Here is a 20,996-nt window from a genome sequence, read left to right on the forward strand (position 1 = left end):
AGAACTATCATCATCACTTTCCAAATGAGGAAACTGAAGCTTCAAGGATTCCATGACTTGCCCAAGTTCACCCAGCAGGTCAGTGATAAAGCTGGCTTTCAGCTCAGGACTATTAGACTCCATCACCTCCCACTGAAGTACACCCATATTAGTAGATTACAGGTATAGCTTTCTCTGATGACTAGTTACACAGACAAATGTTACACTGCTGGGCTTATCACCAGGGCAAGTACTCACAGTCTCCTCACAAAGACTAACAGAATGTGGAGAAGTTTTCACCAAGGCCTAGAGACAATCCCTGACCTGAAAGAGGTGCCTGGCAGCTACCAGTCTCCCCACTCCTCCTCTAGAACTTCACACATCCCCTTCTCTCCATGTCACACAACTACTGGGGAACTGGGTCAATTAGAGTGGGGTCAGAATGCAGTCAAGACTTTCCAGTCCAGGAAGAATAGAAACAATACGTAAAATCTGAAAATTGCCTCTACGTGAATCAAGTCCAATGGCAATTTCTTAAACTGAAGATATCACTGAATTTCAGCCATCCCTAGACTAGCAATAGCATAGGAATTGATTTTAATTCACTCTCCTAACAAGTAAATATGAGAACTTAGTTATATCACTTATCCTTTCACTATCTCCCCATAAAATAAAGCTAAAAGGATATGCACTCAAAGTAACTACCAGGCTGTGAAAAATGGGATAATCAGAACATATTTACCTCAGCCATATTAAGCATGATAAATTATTTCTTGACTATAATGATGATATATGTAGCACACTGCTTTCCTTGGAATAAAGGTGTCATGAATCTTCAGAGACTATGTTACTAGCATTCCTTCTGTTCAAGCTATTCTTCCCTTATCAATGGCAACACCAAATATATTGATTTGGAGCCTCTGATATGCTGTTACTTTTAATTTATGTTGTGACTGTGTAGAGGCTTTGATGCCTCTCTACTGCATGCACGGACTTTTTATTGCCCATCTGCTTAAGGGAATTAGGCAAACAAAGTGGGTAACATCTGTGCTTTCCTCGTCACTGACTACCTATTTGACTTCTGAGTATAATTTGAGGTGTTGATTCTTATTACTAAAGCTCAAAGCAGTCTGCATTCTCTTGGTTAGGCAATTCTTTTTCCTGTGTTTCACTTAAGCAACTGAAAGTAACTACCATGACTCTTCAAAGAGTTCCCATGATTGAGGGATGGACACAAGTGTGGAACCTCCATACTTTGGAAGTGAACACTGCTAAGCTTTTCTTGTTTTCTAAGGACCTTAAACAGGCACCTCCAAAAATTTCTAAATCCTTCCTCTTTAAGAGAGAGAAGAGGTGTGAAAGAGTCATCTAGCAAGTGGGACAGTGAATGGTCTAGGGCAATGTAGCAGGAATGCCTAGGTATATTTAGGGCCTACCTGAGGTTGCTTTTCTGTTCCAAGTCAAATATGTGTTCTCCATATATGTGGGCAAGTCATTTGTGGGCAAGTCATTTGTTTAACTCCCAGGAAAGCTAATGAATTTGTATACAACCATCCATGTGTGAACACATTGCACTCTTTGGGAACTGCTGTATAAATCCAAGCTATAAAATGTTTGGTCCTAAACACTTTCTATCGAGGTTTAATAATCAGTGCCAAAATCTGATGGATGGCATCTACTCTCCTTTCAACACTTAACTAGCTTCTGTGCAATTCTTTATATGATTTCACTTGGTTCTCTCTAGCTTCTTTCTTTGAAGTTTTCAAATAATAATAACAAAATGGTTGTGATGTTTAAGAGTAAGTTCTATTACCCTCAACTAAAATGCACAGTTCTCATAAGACACTGGTTTTCAATTTTTTCTTAGCTTCATAATCAGCTGAGGTTAAGGCTCCAATCACTCTTTGACTGGAAAATAGAAATAATCAGCAGAGAACTTCCAGTTGATCCCAACACAGCCACCAACTTGAATCTCTCTCTGCCCTATATGCCATCTTTCTTCCTGTTACTACAGAAGAATGCTTCCTCTTATCTAAAGCTAACTCCTCCATTTGATCCCTATATCCCATCTCCTCTAGTCTACTCAAGCACTTTGCCCCAGCGATTTCTCTCTCTATGTCACACCTGATCAATGTGTTTCCCCCCCCCCCAGGGTATCAACCCTATCTATTAGTTTATAACCATATTATAATATCTCCCATCTTAAAAAATAATAAGCCCCCTTGGGCCCCTACATCCTCCCTCCTGGCTGCCACCCAATTTCCATCCTTTAGAGCAAAACTCTTTAATAAGAGCTATGTATCACCTCTGGCTTTAGTTCTTCTCCAATTATTTCTTAAACCCACTCCAAACAAGCCTGCATTCCTACCACCCCACAATAGCAACTTGTGCCAGAATCACCAATAACCAACACATTACCAAATAATCACACTCAATCCTGAATTTTCATTTTGTTTCACCTACCCACACATTCAACCCAGTTGATTATGCCTTATTCTTGATACATTTTGTTCATTTCCAGGACATTGCTTTCTCTGGGTTCTCAGTCTAATCACTGGCCTTCCTCACTAGGTTTTTCCTGGTTCCTCTTTATCTTCCTCACCTTTGAACTAAAGTGACCAGAGCTTATCACTCAGGCATCTTCTCTTACTGCATTCCATTCTTAAGCAGTCTCATCCCATCTTATGACTCTAAATGCCATCCATATGTAAACAATTCTCAAATTTATATATCTCCAGCCTGGACTTCTCACCAGACCCCAGATTCACAGATCCAACTGCCTACTCAACATTTCTACTTGCATATCTCATAGATGTCTCCAACTCAGTGTGTCCAAAACCAAAATCCCCTCCTTCCACTCCCAAAGCTGCATCTTCCACAGTCTTCCCCATGTTAACTGGGCATCTTTCCAGTTGTTCAGGTTAAAAACTTTTCAATCATCTCTGACTCTGCTCTTTATCTCATGCCCTACATCCAATCCATCAATAAATCCTGTAAACCCTACCTTCAAAATACGTCTAGAACCTAATCACTTGTAATTCTTCCTACCACTCTCTCTCCTCTGGATTAAAGTAGTTTCCACTCTTCCCCCCACCCTCCCTATTTTATTTTTCCCATAGGAGCTACTATCAGATCATGACAGGCCATTGCTCTAAACCTACCTGAGAGGCTTTCCATCCCTCTCAGAATAAAAGTCAAAGTCTTTGCAATGACCATAGGACTCTATGTGACTTGACTCCACTGTCTCTCTGACAGTGACATCATCTATCACTCTCCCTTTCTCACTTTTGCTCTGATCACACTAGTTTACATACACCAAGCATAATCCTGTCTCACACCCTTCGTATATGCTTTTCCTCTACCTGAAAACCTATTTGAAAAAGGAGACTTTTTTTCTGGTTTCTCCTCAAAAGACATCAGAGCGGCCTTTACTGACCATCCTACATAAAATAATACTGCTTTCTGACACTTGGCCCTCCTTATTCCTTATATCTCCCTTACCCTGCTTTGCATTCATCACGTTTATTACCATCTAATATACATTAATTTGTTGGTGTATTATTGGTATATTGGCATGGGTTTATTGGTATATTATTTTCACTTCCCCTGTCAGAAGGTGCTCTATGGGTCAGGTTCTTTGGTTGGTTCACTGCCATGTTCTAGCTTGGCACAGAGTCAATTCTCCATGAGTGCTTTCAGGAAAAAATTAAGCAAAGCCTGCAAGAAGATCTCCTGACTACAAACAGAATGTCCAATATGAAAATTGATGAACAATAGTCAAAACTGACATTTTATCATGTATTTTTTATGTCTGATATTGAAATTTGGGGCATGAGAGTGATCATGGGGCTACACGATAATGCAGGCACACCTCTATTATGCAAAACCTATAATATGCAACTATATAAGCCGGATGCTTGACACATGCTCTGGAGCTCAGCCCAAAATAAATTACTATGAGGAATGAGGGGAGGAAAGCCTCTCTCCTTCCCTTTAGAGACAGAACTTAAAGCATTACGAGGAAAGGAAGAGGTAGAAAAGAAACAGAATTTGAAACACCACCAGCTTTTATGCCCACTATATAATACATCTGGAAATCTACTTTATATCTTATAATTTTAAATACAACACACAGGATTATGATAAACAACCTTTAACTTAGATATTTTAGGCTCATCTACATTGATATGATTCTTAACAAATTGTGCTGAGAAATACATCAGTAAAAGCATACAAAGAAAAATGTAGCAAAACTTGCCCTCTACCAAAGGACATTTGTTTCCATACTTGTAGCAAGGAGATGATCTCTCAACACACACAAACCCAAAGTAGCCTCGTTTGCCTCCAAGTCTGGAACCTTTTCGATGCTTATATTCGCAGCAGGAACTTAACCTGTTCACCTGTATCCCGTTCAGGAAAAAGGTGAGACTGAAGGGGAAACCGTGGTGCCTTTTGGAAATAAACTGAAAGGTCTCTGGAATTTAAAAAGGAAATACATTAGTGAAAGCAACTGACTTTGAACTAACATGTTTTAAATAACATTTTTCTGTTATTTAAGTACAGTATTATTTTCTAGATCTCCTTTTTAACTTGAGGAGAATTTTTTAACCACAAAAACACATTCTATTACTTATATATATAATAAATACTCCAAGGCATTATAAAACTCTTTGACTTGTAATAAAATAATAAAACCTAAAATTATATGAGCATTTAATATGGCCAGGCATTATGCCTAATTACCTTGGGTGTGTTATTTCTCAACAACCATATGAAGTGGAAATATTACTATCATTTGTTTCCATAATGTAGAAATTTAGGTTTAGAGCTCAGTAATTCAGCCAAAATCATACAGTAAGAGGGAGAGTTAGTGTTTGAATCCAAACATCTCTCTAGATTCCACGCCTCTATCTTGCTATGTTATCTAGCAATAAAGTACATAACAAAAGGCTGTTGTAAGCTCAGTAATGCTTTTATATGACTATTTTTTTTACTCAGTAATGCTTTTAAATAAATTTTTATCTTTAGTTGTGACTTGAAACATCCTGATACATGTATGGATGAGGCAGAATTATTCCATCTTCAATCCATTCTCAGTTCTGCCTAGATTTGAGACCACTTCTTGGTCCCCAACCCACCCAAAAGTCTCACCAATAAATTAAGAACCACTGCTTGCAATTAACAATTTTTAATCATTTCAAGTCTCTATAATGCTTTTTGAAGAAGTCTCACCCTATATATCCCAAAACCCAATTCTGAGAAACTCTATGCTACAGAGTGACTCAGAAAACTGCTTCTCATGACACTTCTAATGTTACTTCCTACAATAAGCCTCTCTGGACTCTTCCACTTCTACCAATAATAGGCTTGATAATTTTTGCCTCTCTTTTGCAATATTTCCTATTGTTACACTTATTATTAAAATATGGTTACACCAGTGGTTGTCAAGTTTTAGTGTGCATCAGAATCACCTGAAAAGCTTATGAAAATATAGATTTCTGGGCCTCATCCCAGAGTTTCTGATTCCACAGGGCACAAGAATTTGCATTTTTATCAAGTTGCCAGGTGATGCTTATGCTGCTGGTCCAGGGACCACACTTTGAGAACCTTGATCTAGATGTTTGCTGTCCTGCATGTTTGCGAAATCCATGAGAGTTTAAATTTCATTTCCCCAGATCCCAGGACAATGGCACAGGAAGTCTCCAATAAATAATTAGTGAATCATTATTTTAACTCATTCTTTCATATTCATCTAGAAATACTTTGTATATACCATATTATGCCCCTAAAAATTCTAAATCAGATGCAACTTATACTAAAGAATAGACTTATTAAAAAGGTAATTCCATCACTTATACCTTAGTATTTGTGATGTGAAATTAAACAAAATAGGAAAGAGAACATTGGCAAGTTAGTGTCTGGAGAAACTAAGATACAATAGATATCAAAATCCACTGGTCTTTATATATGGACTTTTTAAGTGGTAACTAGAAAGCTAGTTTGACTGCTCTTATTACAGAAACTTGAATGAGACATTCATGTAATATGATCCATTCTGCTGCAGCATCACACCCCTTAACTCCCTAAGGACCCAGCCCACGAAGAGAGTAGAGTCAAGGAAATGCCGAGAATGGGCACAGGAGATCAACTCTTGGACATGACTGCCCTTCTATTTGGTACCCACATGGTTGGAGAGCACATCCATATATTAGTTCATTTCTTCCATTGTTTTTCAAACTTATTGAACAGAAATTGATACCCTCTACCTTTGGTCCCTTGTTACTTATTTTATAAGTAATTTTAAATTTATATTAATTATAAATTTATAATTTTATATTTTAAGATTTAGTGACACATCCCAACCATGACTTCATGGTTTCTACATGGAGTAGTGGAAAGATTATAGACCAGAAATCAGAAGATTTTGGTCCATGTCCCAGTTCTTCACTTATAAGTTGAGTGTGCCTTGATGAGATATTTAACTTTGTTGCATTTCAGAATTTTCATCTATAAAATGAGGATGGCAGGGGGAGTGGGTGAGGAAGTGGAGTGGAGGGGGTGACCCAGTTTTCCCACTTCACAGAGCAGTCTTAAATATTATAATGGGTGCTATTAGAAAGCATCCTATAATATTTGTAAAATGTAGTTATTCATTGTAGACTGACAGTGGTAGCACTGTTTTAGGTACTAAAGAGACATAAAAATACTGAAGAAATATCAAACTTGTTCTCCTCCCTCAAGAAGTTATAATTTAGCAGGAGAGACAAAAATCAGTGTACCAGACTTCTAGAGTAAGGTCACCAAATCCTCTTCCCTTAAAATTTTGTCTCAGAAAATGGACCAAAGACTTAGAACAAACTGAGCAGCAGTTTTTCATGAAAAAGTACTGAACTTTTGGTAGGAACAGTGGGAATCTGTGGCATTCTTGCCTAGGGCTGCTCCCATTGCCCTCTCCTGCCACAGCAGTTCTAGAAGGGAAGGGCAGGCCATAGGTAACCAGCAGCTTCACTGTCAGTAGAGGCCGACTTGATTTAGAGCAGAAGACAAAAAAAAAAAAAAACCTTGGTCAGTGGCATTACTAGTAATAAGTGGCAATCTCAGAGCAAACTGACAGGGAAGGTCAGAGGTTCTGCTAGCCTGAGACTGTAGTTCTAATTAGGGCAAGCAACAGGTCAGTGGACTAGCCAGAAATTTAACATGGAGATACAGGCAATAAGGCAGTCATAGACACATTCAATAAGTTTTCTGCACATCTCCAGCTAACTGGAAGCAGCATGGATTGGAGTTGGCCCAACTTATTCACACATCCCTGTCCTATTGCAAGCTTGCACCTGTGTACAAAGGAAACATTAGATCCTGGTGGAAAATAAAAGTTGGAATGGACTAGAAAACTGCCTGAACTTTGAATGTACTCCTGAGCCCACTATAGTGTGTTGAATATTGCCCTCCAAAAATTCATGACCACCCAGAACTTCAGAATGTGACCTTATTTTGAAATAGGGTCTTTGTAGATATAATCAGGGAAGGATCAAGATGAGATTATCCAGGATTTGTTTTGTCCTAAATCCAATGACTGATATCCTTATAGGAAGAGGAGAGGATACACACACAGATACACAGAGAAGAATAATATGGGAGGATAAGCACAGGTTGAAGTGATGGAGCTACATGCCATGAAACACCAAGGATTGCTGGGAATCACCTGAAGTTGGAAGAGGCAAGGAAAGATTCTCCCCTTCAGCTTTCAGAGGAAGCATGGCCCTGCTAAGACCTTAATTTTAGACTTCTGGCCTCCAGAACGTAAGACGATAAATTTCTGTTGTTTTAAGCCACCAAATTTGGGGACATTTGTTATGTCAGTCCCAGGAAACTAATAAACCTACAAACAGATTTACTGGCAGAAGATGGAGGCTATACTGGCTCAAAGTGATTGTACACGACCTCTGACAAATCACTGAATGTTCACTAAACTATGAAAACACAGAGACAACCCTAAGAGATTAGCCTAAAAAGTAAAAACAGAACAAAAAAAAAAAATCTGAGCAGAGACACCAGTGGCTGTATACCAAGGAGAGGGGACAAGAATTTCACAGATTTGTTCTAGATAAGCTACTAAACAAACAAACAAATAAAAAACCCAAGAATAACCTTCCAGAGGGAAAGAGAGTATTCAGAATCCATAGTTGCTCTAATAGATGATCTAAATTGTCCAGTTTTCAACAAAAATATCAAAAGACACAAAGAAACTGGAAAGGGTATGATCCATTCTCAGGAAGCAAAAGCCATCACACCCACTCCTAGGAAGCTGCTCAAGAAAAATGACAACTGATGTCTACACACAAAAAAATTGTCTTTGTATATTCATTACAGCATGACTTATAATAGTCCCAAACTGGAAACAATGCAAATATCCATCAACTGGAGTAGATGAATAAAATGTGGTATATCCATGTAACAGAATGTATTCTCAGCTATAAGAGAGCAACTATTGACAGAGGCTACAAATGGATGATTCTTAAAAACACTATGCAAAGTGAAAGAAGCAAGACAGAAAATACTACCTATTGTATGATTTCATTTACAAGAAATGTCCATAGAAGGCAAATCTGTAGAGCCTGAAAGCAGATCAGAGGTGTCCTAGGGCTGGCTATGAGAGTGAAGATTAATTGCCAAAGAGTGAGCACAAAGGCACTTTTTGAAGTGATGGAGATGTTCTAAAACTGTGAGAATGGCTGTACAACCTTATAAAATTCCTAAAAATCAGTGAATTGTACACTTACAGTGGATGAATTTTATGGATTGTAAGTTACACCTATTTTTAACAACTAAAAAAATCAATATATGATAAAGAGTAATAGAAAAAAGAAAAAAAAACAGTTAATGTAAGTCAAGGTACAATGAAATGCTTCAGTTTTAGGTGTTAAGAGCCATTGTCATCAAAAGAGAGGGATAAAATGGAATAAAAGTCAGTTGGGAAAGCTTCACAGTCTTAATCTGAATCTTAAAAGATGGATACGGTTTGAACTTAAAATACAATTTTGAATTTAAAATCCTTTGTCCTATTGCAGACAAAGGAAAGAGCACAGGAAAAGACAAGATAACAATGTGGGGCGGGGTGGGGGGTGGAGGCAGGAGGCAAGGGGCTGGTGAAGCAGCCGCTGTGTTTGTGTAGAAGTAGTGAGGAATGCACAAATAGGTACAACAGGATTAGGTTACGGAAATACAAGAAAATGGGGCAGAGAAGGAATTATAAGAGAACCAGAAAAAAGTTACTTTGTTCTTCGTATCCACATGAACCCAGGAGGCCAACGTCTGCCTTGTTTGAAAGGACGAATGATAAATAAAACTGCCTGTGAAGAACTGTACTCTTTACAAGTAGCAGAAATATTCCATGATTTCATAGGTGTACATAATAAACAATCGATCTGTGGCCTGATGTCTAAAATCAAACTGCAACACATCATGAATCACTATATAATAAAAGATGCACTTGCCATGTTCCCAAATAATTAATTGTATTGTTATTCTCATCCAAAAGCAAGAGAAATTAATGAATGCTACATTTTGAAGGAGTTTACTGCTCCAAGCCTAACTTTAAAGGCCCTTTTTTAAAACAGAAGTCTTCTAAAAACCTATTCACATTTCACTGAATCATGCACAGTTTTGATTTGTAAAAAGGGCAGATTCTTTTCAGTCCAACTAAATTGCTAAGATTGCTGAACCACAAGTCAACTCTGAGTCACCCAACTTTTCCATTTTGAATGATTACTTTCATGGCAATCAAGGGCAAGCTGAGACAAAACTATTGTGTGGACAGGATTCAATTACTTCAGTCCCCATTCCAACCTATCATTCAAGACTGTCTGATGACATAACAAAAAGTCAGTTCTGGAATCAATGTGCACGCAAAATAACACTTAGCCAAGTAACATTCTCCTGTAACCTTTGGTTTTGCAATCTTTTCACAGAGTGTACATCATCTCCCAGAAAATCATTCAGCTAAGCCTTGTTCTTTTTTCATCTGTATGTGCCACATTTCCCAGCAGTCAAGTAGCCATTTTATATGAACTCTATTGATTAAAGCATGATCTAAGACCCAGGAAAAGTTTCATTATGTTAACTCCAATTTGAGACTGTAGCTAATTTCAGCAATTCATCAAAATTAATAGTTGAAAGTGATACTTTTAAAAAATAAGTGTATCTAATCACTATTATTAGGGGTTTCATACTTCTCATATTATGGAAATACAGGAAACCCTTTGCTACTGAGAATAGCTAACTGGGGTTGGAGAGTACTAAACAAGGATCTTGCACCTAGTCAGGGGGCTGGGATCTGCTCTCAATCCTGCTCAGAACTGGACCAGTGACCTTGGGGAGCCACTGTACCTCTGGATGCCTCTCATTTTCCTCATCTACATAATGGAAGGAACGAACTCTCAGATGCTATGACAAAATGAAACAAAGTAAGTTATGTTTCAGCTAAGTACATAAAATGGGAAAAAGTAGCTTCTGGCATTATTTTTTAAAAAGAAATTTTATACATTTTTAGAAAGAAAAATGTTTTATCATTATAATACAATATATATAATTCATTATAATATATAATATTTTACTTTAAGTCAAAACCAACATTCAAGTGTTTTCCTTTCTTATGTTGGTAAGTTTTCAATATTTTATCCTTAAATATGTATAGTTCTCTTTAAGCAGTTGAATTTTTTTTAATTAATAATCACTATTTTTGATTGATGAGGGAAATCAGAAAAGCCAAAAGTAACAACTCCATGTTTGCCCCAACTCCTCCCTTTAATCCCTAAGTCTGTATCTAGATTACCCAAATATAAATATTTCTTTTAATCAGTAAAAACATTATTACTTTCTAAACAGAGTGTCTTAAGCAAGGAAATAACAAACATAATCCTGTAACAACTCTTCCTTTTTAATTGCTGTGCCACATAACTAAATATTGAACAAAAAAAACACTTTGGTACAATATGTAAAATCCTATATTGGATACAAAAATTATCTTATGCTAACAAACATGGATTTATGATAAAAGGGAAATGAAAATGTAATAAAAGTATGTAGCCAAATTTTGTACTGCATTATTTAGGTGTGATTCACCCTGAGGTTTATTGGATTTGTGATTTTATCTCAGCATAGTTCTAAAGAAAAAATTGCTAATCTGATATTTTTCTCTTAGAATAATGTATGATGTAATTCACTATGGCAAGACAAACAGTTAACTTGTAAATTGGGGGACAGTTTATTCGTACAACATTTTAATGATCATATATCTCTATTTCAAGATTAATCTGTTACTGGGTTAAATCACTCCAAATTCTTTATTCCACAATCTGCAAGAGTAATTGCTGCTTCAGTTTCTATCATGGAGCAGTAAATCTGGATTTACTTTTAGGCAGCTGGTTTATAAGTCCCTGGATATGCATAATTTCATAGAGTGATTAAAGTCATTTTGATATTATACCAACAATAGCTTATCTAGAGCATCAACTGCAAGCAATTAAAACATTCACATTTTATGTGTACCTTTTTCAAGTAGTTTGCCTGTGAAGACACACAGGTTTTCCCCACCACAGTGCTGCTGATAAACTTTTATTTCATCCCGGAAATATGAGTGATCATAGGCTAGGTGCACATTTTTCCCCAAATAGATCATTGTAATAGCTGCATTACTATGCAGTGGTGTTTTGTGAATCCTTCTTGAATCCTAGAATAAACGAAAAAAGGGGGCTTATTAACTAATCACCTTCTAATCAGAGTGTGCTCACCTTCTAATCAGGGTGTAATACAAAGAATAGAAAAGGCTATTTTTATGTACCTTGCAACAAAACCTTTATAAAATGTCAATCTATATACAGTGCACAAAAAGTCAAGCCCATTACAAAACAAATGCCTTTAACAATTACAACATATATACATTTTGGCTTTGTATTTTTAATGTAAATTCTGGGGATTTGGACAATGTTTGTCACCTTTTATCTTACGTATGTATCTATGTTTTACATGCAACAAAAATACCAGTGATGGGAAGAGGAAACTACTCTTGGTTCTTTTTGCTAGTTCTCAAATAAAAATTCAAATCAAATTAATTAAATAAATATTGGTGACATAATTTTGTTCTAATTCAAATTGACATTAACTGTAATTTAGCAATTGTTTTTGTAATTGAGTGTTATCTTTATACTTGAGCACTGACAATACATCCTTCCCTGAGCTTATTCTTTGTGAGAGGGAGATGCACACATTTGATTCCTTCTATGGTCACTCTGAGGATCAGAAACAATGTATGTTGGGTACCTGGGGTTATCCAGTTTCACAGGAGGCATTCAGTTCAATGAAAGACCAGCATTATTAATATTATTCTTAATATCAAACAATAAACCCAACAAAAAAATCACCTCATAAACCTACTTGGTATTCTATGGCATTGACCTATTTAAATTACTTATAAAATAAACACTAAACTTAAATACCAGAGATTAAATATCCAATGCCTTGCCTCCTAGTTTATATTCTGAAGTATTTTCACAGTAGTGAATAAGTATAGTGTTTGCCTAACCTCTAAGAGGAAGACCCGGAAAGAGAAGCAAGAAAAGGAAGAGGAAGAAGAGGCAGAGAAATAGGAATGGCTCCTTGAGAGACTTTAAGAGGTCCTAGTAAGAATATCATAGGTTTCTAGAACTATACAGATACGAGGCATTACTTTTAATCTACTTCACTTTTCTAAAAATCAATTTTTAGCTAAATGAAAAATGTGAAGAGACCAACTTTCAGCGAATCCAAGGCAATTATTTGAGTTTGATCTCACTGAATTACAGATGCCTTGGAAGCATGCATTTTTTTTAAGAATGACAAAGCTGCAAAAAAAAATTCTGAAGGAACTATTAAAATACTTCCATCTCCAAAGCCATTCCCTTCTACCTCAGAGGATTTTTTTTCTCATTCACTCCTATTTCTTTGAAGCAAAAACTAGAGGTAGTAAATTTGATGAAATTCAGCAAATGACAGTCCAAAAAGTGTAAATGGGTGGGAAAATCTGAGATTTAAAATTTGAGCAAATTGTCTTGCCTATGGACAGAGCTCCCAAACAGAGAGATAATCAAGAGAAATATTTCAGGGACAATAGGAGCCATGAACGTAAATCAGCAAACTGGATAATTCTTTGCAGATTAGAAACATCTCCTTGAGTCACTGTTGAAAGCAAAGGGATGATGTCAAGCTTGGCTCTTGGTTACAAAGTCATTTCATGTTTCCTCTTGCCTGAGCAACTGTGGAACGTGACATGCACATGTGCAACCCAACCCACAATCACCAGCCTAAGGCAAATTCAGCTCCAAGCTCCCTGGAGAGAACATTTATCATGTGCACACTAACCAACTGAGAGCCCATATCCACCCTCCCGGAGCCTCTAACACTCTGGGCCAATATTCCCCTGTCCCAGCACCAGGTACCATACAATTCAGGACAGCCCAACACCAGAGCCTGCCAAAATCAATCATACTATCCCATCCTATGCCTGCTTACCCTGCATTGCCCAATTCTTCCTTGGAAACCACAACGGAGGCTCTTTCCCACCTTTTCCTCCCACGCCCCTCCTGACAACCCTGGTGCTTCCCTGGGTGGCCCTGCATGGCCCGGTGTGATGGCTAATTTTATTTATCAACTTGGCTGAGCCACAGTGCCCAGATATGTGTCAAACAATATTCTAGATGGAATCCTGACTAAAATAAACAGGAATGTCCCTTCCTCTTGAGAACTATAAGGGAAAAACTGTCTTTTTAAAGGCAAGTGTCTTCTGATCTATAGGTCTCAACACACCCGAATAATCATAAAACTGACATTTTAAAAGTCAGGCAGAAGAATAACTCACTTTCATTAGGAAAGGGGAAGCTAGTGAAAGGTTTTAAGCAGGGGAGAAACATGTTGGGAGTTATTCTACAAAGTTTAATTTAACATCATTATGTAGACTCTACTACTACTGAGATGGACTCTGCTTACTCTCTTCTGCCTCTCTTGCCTTTAACCCTCTGCTTCCTGATTCAATCTGCTAACTTCCTACTCACCTTTCAGACATCTGTAATTGCACAGGGCTTAACTGGAGTCTAGGAAGTAGATAGGGGTCCTCAATCAGATATGGAGAAATCCCCAGACTAGTTCGTGCCTGGAGAAGTTCTTTGCTTTCTCTATCGTAAAACATATAAAAACTTAAAACAAACTTTTATTTTTTAATTGATAAACATAATAATTAAGTAGATTCTTATTTGAAAGCCTGTATTTTCACATATATAAACACTATTTATAGTACCATCCACATTTTCAGTAGGCTGCTGTGTGGAGTAGGTGACCAGCAGTCCTGAGTGGAAACAGAATTTCTGCAGATGGATGAGGTAAGCCTCAGAGCAAAACCTAACTAGTCACATAGATTCTGTAAAAGTATTAAAAATCTCTGCAGGCATTATATCTCCAAATTATAAAGCAACAGAGCACAGAAGCAATGTGCTGGGCTGTAAGATCTATACCCTGTCATTTGGTTTCCTAGACTCCAGATAAGCCCTGTGTAATTACAGATGCCTGAAAGGTGAGTAGGAAGTTCATGGATCATGGCCGAGAGACACAGACCACAGAAACCAGGAACCCTGTTCTATACATTCACAGAGGAACAGGTGGCCACCAGCAAGCCATATTTCTTTACCTCTTTCATTTACCTCTTTCTTTCCTTTTAAGAGCATTTGAAGGTAGTCATGAAATGAAATAATGAATTTAATGTGTAAATTAATCATGAGAGCCATCTCTCCTTAAATGAATCTTTTCTAGGTCAAAATAAAATAAATCTAAATACTAAATGAAAAGTGCATGATTGGCATGAATGAGATGCTCAATGTCATCGGTCATTAGAGAAATACGAATTTGAAACACTGTAAGATACCATTTACCCACTAGGACAGCTAGAATTAAAAGACAGTAACAAGTATTGCTGAGGATGTGGAGAAATTTGAACCCTCATACATTGTTGATGAAAATGTAAACTGGTGTAGTCTCTTGGGAAAACAGTTTGGCAGTTCATCAGAAAGTAAAACGTAGAGTGACTATATGACCCAGCAATTCCACTCCTAGGTATACATCCAAAGAAATGAAAACATATGTCTATGCAAAAACTTGCAGGCAAATGCTCATAGCAGCACTATTCATAGCCAAAAAGTGGAAACAACCCAAATGCCCATCAACTGACAATGAGATAAACAAAATGTGGTACAACCATATGGTGGAATATTATTCAGCCACAAACAGAAAGTACTGATACAACCTGCAACATAGATGAACTTTCAAAACATTATGCTGAGTAAAAGAAGCCTGACACAAAAGAATATTTATTGCATAATTCCATTAATATGAAATATCCATAAGCAAATCAATAGAGACAGAAAGTAGATTAGTAGTTGCTAAGGGGTAGGGAAAGGAAGATTAGAGAATGACTGCTTATGGATATGGGTTTTTTTTTTCTGGGGCGATGAAAAAGTTCTGAAACTAGATGGTGCTTATGGTTGCCTAACTTCTGAATATGATAAAACCATGAACTGTACACTGTAAAAAAAAAAAGTGCATGATTTACCCCACTGTGCCAATTTTATTCTAAACCCCAGGACCTAGGAGCTAGTGACAGATCCAAGAGACATCTAGAAAGCTACTGAAGCCATGTGGGAAGGTGACTGCATTTTGAATAGAAAGACAAGTGTCAAGGTCTAAGCCTATGGTGATGGCCAGGTTTAGGGATGAAGATGAAAGAGGCACAGAGGAGCAGGATGAGAGGTCAAAGGAGAGAACAAAGAATCGTGAAAGTAGAGTGCCATGGAGGCAAGAGAGGGAAGCTTTGAGGAAAAGGCAATAACAGTATAAAATGCTACTATTAAAGACAAATCATGGTAAGTAGAAAATACAAACTAAGATGGTAGAAGTAAATCTAAATATACCACTAAATAAAATAAATGCCATTAGACTAAACTCACTTATTAAAGGAACAGAGATTCTCGGGTTGAAATAAACGCAAAGCACACATATGCTGCATAAACACATTTAAAGCCTAAAGCTTTAAAGACATTGAAAAACTGAAAGTAAAAGAAATATATATGTATAAATATAAATATATATTTATATTTATGTATGTATATATACATATATATATATTATCTAAAGAAAATAAGGAGAAATACTATTAGACAAAATAGATTTTAAGGCCAAAGTAATAAGTGATAAAGAGGATCAGAATATCTTCACCAGTAAGGTAAAGTATCCCAAATCTGAGAGCATATAACCAGGTATTCTCAATATTTACAAAGCAGAACTTGACTAATTACAAAAAGAAACTGACAAATCCACAACTACAGAGAATGAATTATCACTAGAACTCGGGAACTAAGAGACCAAGCAGATAAAAAAGAATGGTAAGGATGTAAAAATATGAATGATATAATTGGACATTTCTACCTATTGAACATTTATAGAACTCTGCTCCCAACAATTAAAGAATCACATTTTTTACAACAACTGAACATATCTTAGCCCACAAAGCAAGTCTCCACTAGTACCAAAGAATCAAAATCATGCAGAACAAGAATGAGATGCTTTCTAAATTATATTGTGAACTAAAAGGAGTTCTAGGATTTAAAATATGGCAGGAAAAGAAAAATGTCAATAACTCACAGATATAGAGAACAGATTTGTGGTTGCCAAGGGGAAGGGGGGTGGGGGAGGGAAGGATTGGGAGTTTGGGATTAGCAGATGCGAACTATTATATATAGAATGGATAAACAACAAGGTCCTACTGTATAGCACAGGGAACTATATTCAGTATCCTGTGATAAGCCATAATGGAAAAGAATATGAAAAATAATATATATATATGTATAACTGAGTCACTTTGTTGTACAGCAAAAATTAAATAGAACATTGTAAATCAACTATACTTCAATAAAATTTTAAAAAAGAAAAATTTAAATGGAATGTGTGGAAAATAAAATTGAAGAAATCTCCCAGCAAGTAGAGCAAAAAGGCAAAGAAGTAGAAAATAGGAGGGAAAAGCTAAGAATATTAGAGCATCAGTCTAGTAGTCCCAACATTCTCAAAATAAGGATTCCAAAAAGAGAGAACAGAAGTTAAAAAAAAAAAAAAAAAGACCAAGTCAGACTGAAGCCTTGTGAACTCAAGAGCCAGACATGCCAATGTCTGTCAGAGCCAGGATGCCTGCTGACACCTGCTGTGTTTCTAAACTAAAATAGAATGCCCAGGGGAAGCCAGCTCAGATGCTTATCCGTGCTCCACCTGTCATGACCACAGGGTGGAGAAGTTGCTGCTCTCTCCTGTGTGCCCAGCTACGGAAGCCCATTTGCCTGACCTTATTCCTCCTGGACGTCCAGTATCTGGCCCACAGAGGACCTCATTAGATGCCCTGACTCTGGTGAGCCCCATTTTTCTAGGACACACTCATGACCTGACCTCTCTCACTTCCCCACAAGGGGCTCTTAAAACTGTCAAGGAAACAAACCTAGATGGTGACCCAAAGACTCTATTCAGCTTATTTTCTCCTAGATATATTACCCTTTCATTGCAATGCTAGGTTTGTGCTTATTTTTGAAGTTTTATGCATACAAGTAATAAAACTCCAAAGAAAAGCAGGAACTCAGTTAACACATTTGTCAGAATAGTGGTTGCTCTGGGAAGGAGAAGAGGATGTGACAGGGCAGGAAACAGGGGGTTTATCATATGAAAAAAGTGTTCTACTTTGTTGGGAAGTAATGGTATGTACACAGGTGTTTGATTGTTGTTTAACTTGAACATATAGATTTTACATATTCTCATGGTTTATATGAGATTTAAACATTTTTTATAAAGTATGACCAGGTAGAGTTTGTCCTAGTAATATATTCTAGCATCAGAAAATCAAATGCTGCCACCAAATGAGGATGATGAGGAAGTCACCATTTTTGTAAGTGGGGGCCACAGCTTTCAAGAAAGCACGTTTGTTGGCCTGGTAGAGACCAATGCCAGCATTCAAAGAATTCAAAGTAAGTTTTAGTGGATGTGGTAGATTCTATCATTGCCCCAAATATTCACTGCACATCTCTATGAGAGGATGATACTTCCACTCCATTGCTGTCAGCCTTTGGTAATGGAATTAAAGTGTAAGTGACATGTGTCACTCCTGAAAGGAATCTTCAGAGCATTCCATGGCTCTGCTGTCCACAAGGCCAAATACCCCAGGACAGGGACTACTCATCCAGTCTGGGTCCCAGAATTGCCATTGACCAGCAACAGATAATAATGAGAAAAAGAAATTAAATGTAAGCTGAGTTGCCAGGGGTTGCTTGTTAGACTGAGCTACAGTAAACTACTCTTCAAGAACTTTGCAGTAGGAAAGGAGAAAACAGAAGTCTCAGGCTATAGAATGTGAGGAAAGGACTTGGTTACTCTATGCCTGGGTATGTTGAGAGACAGAGATGAATACTAGAGGAAGGACTAAAAATCCAAATAGGAGAGGAGAATTACAGACAGTGCAAAGTGCCATGGCAGTGGAAAAGGATAAGATCAAGGAACAGGGCGGAGGGTGGGCCTCGGAGATGAGGGGTACAGGCTCTCTCAGAGACCATAACAAAGAAAGAGAATTAGTGAAAGGTGGATTGAAAGGAGGAAATTTGAGCAAGCACAAGGAAGATAGTCTCAACTTTTAGAGAAGGTTATTGGTGAGGCAAGTTATTGGTGAGGAAAGATGCTGGGAGGGAGATGTGGACAAGGGGTAAACAGAGCACTTGAACGAGGTTGGTTTTGGAAAGCCAACATGCCGTCAACATGCAATGTTGGCACTTCGCTTCCTGATTCTCCATCAGGTGAAATATTGACCCAGCCATCTGCTAACAACCACAAAATTTACGTATAATTGTTATTAGTTGTATACTTACACTCTAAAACTTAAGAGATCTTTTGCCTTCATACTTGCCTGTATCTGTATAAAGTATAACTGGCCTTAGGACTATTTTCTTTATCAGTATTTTAAGGAATGATTACAACAAGCTATAGTATATTTTAAGAACACTGAAAGGAAAATATTTATAAATATTATACAGTAATTTGCCAAAATTATTAAAAGTGAGTGTTAATAATTATTTTATATTGTACACTGTGTTTTTCGATATATTTAAGTCCCTGAATATTCACAAATTAAATGTTAAAATACTTCCTGACATGTGATTGAATGGGCAAATTAAAGGAAATAAATGATTTGGAAATGGGTATAATACAAAGTAAATTGGAATACAAGATTTACTTGATTTTTTTCTCAATTATGCTAAATTACTCAACTGAACTACTCAAATATTTGGTTTCACATTCATTCAAGCTTACAATTACTACATTTATAAAATTATTATATTTCTTTATGCAAGTCATTTTGCATTCGACTTCCCTAGATTCTCTTAGATTTCATCTAGAAATCTAATAGTGCAATGTAATCGGTGCTAAATTAATGAAAGAAAATTTGATTCTATAATCACCCTGGTAAAGAGAGGTTCTAAGCCATTTGGAGCAGTGGTTGGATGAACTCTTCTCCTTCTCCATGTTTCAGGTCTATTTTCCCTTGTGATTTTTCCATTAGGGGGAGGAAGTGGAGGAGGAATAGGCATCATGTAACGGTTAATCTTTGGAAATTGATATCGATTCATTCCCTGTGAATTGTCCATGGAGTTCCTGAACTTCATCGTTGCCTTCTTGCCCTGTAATCACATTTCATGACATAAGAACAAGTGAAGTAGAAGTGGTGACCCAACATAACCCCAAATTAAATACAAGACTGTATGATTGCCATTGCGTTCAAACACAACTGATATCAATAGGCAAACTTAAAACACTTCAATCTGTTGAAAAATGGCATTTTGTAGTACCCATAGCAAATTAAATTTTCATGGATTTCTAACCTTATTTAAGTATATTTTTTAAACCAAACATACAGTGATGGAATTTTTATAGTATTTTGGGGATTTTCTCGCAACAATCCATTAAATCTATGGGGACCCAGTACAATTAAACAATTTAAAATCAAGAAGTTCAAAGTGTTATACTTTGAGATAGGATTGGATAGTTCACTTAACGATAGGGTATTTGCACTTTTTTTCCACTGATTTCACCCACCCAGGTGTTATAACATTCCTTGATAATATGGTTTCAAGGAACCAAAACCCCAGACTCTGACCCAAAGTCTCTATTCAGCTTATTTTCTCCTAGAAATTCAACTTGTAGGAATAAATTTCACCCAGATAACTACACAAGTACACTTATGTAAATGTGCATAAGGATACACACAGGCACACACATGCACACACACATATGTCTAAAAAATTTAGTTGATCAGTTTGGGATTGACATCCCGTGCTGCTATATTTAAAATAAAATGCCTTTCCATGAAAAAAGAAAAGAAAAAGGAAAAAAAATTTAGTTGAACCACCAAGTCCATCAGTAGGAGGATATTTAACTAAATTTTGCTTTGTTCTGATAATAGATTCTCATCAGGCTTTAAAAAGAATAGTGTTAATCTATTTGTCCAGAGTCCTGATATAAAAAGGTCCATGCAGTGTGGTCATACATTTGTTTTAAATAATTTATATGTGGATTTTGATAAAATCAGGGATGACTGGAAGACTCTGAACACAGGGTTGCCTTTGTGGATTTGAATTATTGTGGGGCGGTGAGGGCATATAACTTTAGTGAACATGTATTACCTTAATGATTAAAAGCACCTAATGTATAAACAAAAACTTTATGTTTCGGGTATATTTGAGCCTCTGAACTTTCACATATTGATAATTTTTGTATATCTAAGGTAGTTTCCCAAACTTTAAAGTATCTTTAATCATTTTTATCCGTTTTTTACCACTTTATTTTATATTTTTAAAATTCATTTTCAGCCAATTTATTCTTTATTTTGAGAGCTTAAATTGTGAAAAGTTATTTTT

The 20,996-nt window shown here is 36.7% G+C and overlaps 1 protein-coding gene across 1 annotated transcript in view; it reads right to left on the reverse strand.

Moving 5' to 3' along the window:
• ERICH3 (glutamate rich 3) overlaps nucleotides 1–20,996 on the reverse strand; it is an 81,235-nt gene that overhangs the window by 41,815 nt on the left and 18,424 nt on the right. The window contains exons 7-9 of the mRNA XM_060119571.1: nucleotides 19,542–19,760; nucleotides 11,527–11,707; nucleotides 4,267–4,453 (exon numbers count right to left, since the gene is read on the reverse strand). Of these exons, the coding sequence (XP_059975554.1) occupies nucleotides 4,267–4,453; nucleotides 11,527–11,707; nucleotides 19,542–19,760 (587 nt within the window). The remainder of the gene's footprint in view (nucleotides 1–4,266; nucleotides 4,454–11,526; nucleotides 11,708–19,541; nucleotides 19,761–20,996) is intronic.

Source organism: Mesoplodon densirostris, chromosome 2, assembly GCF_025265405.1.
Source record: "Mesoplodon densirostris isolate mMesDen1 chromosome 2, mMesDen1 primary haplotype, whole genome shotgun sequence".
NCBI lineage: Eukaryota > Metazoa > Chordata > Mammalia > Artiodactyla > Ziphiidae > Mesoplodon > Mesoplodon densirostris.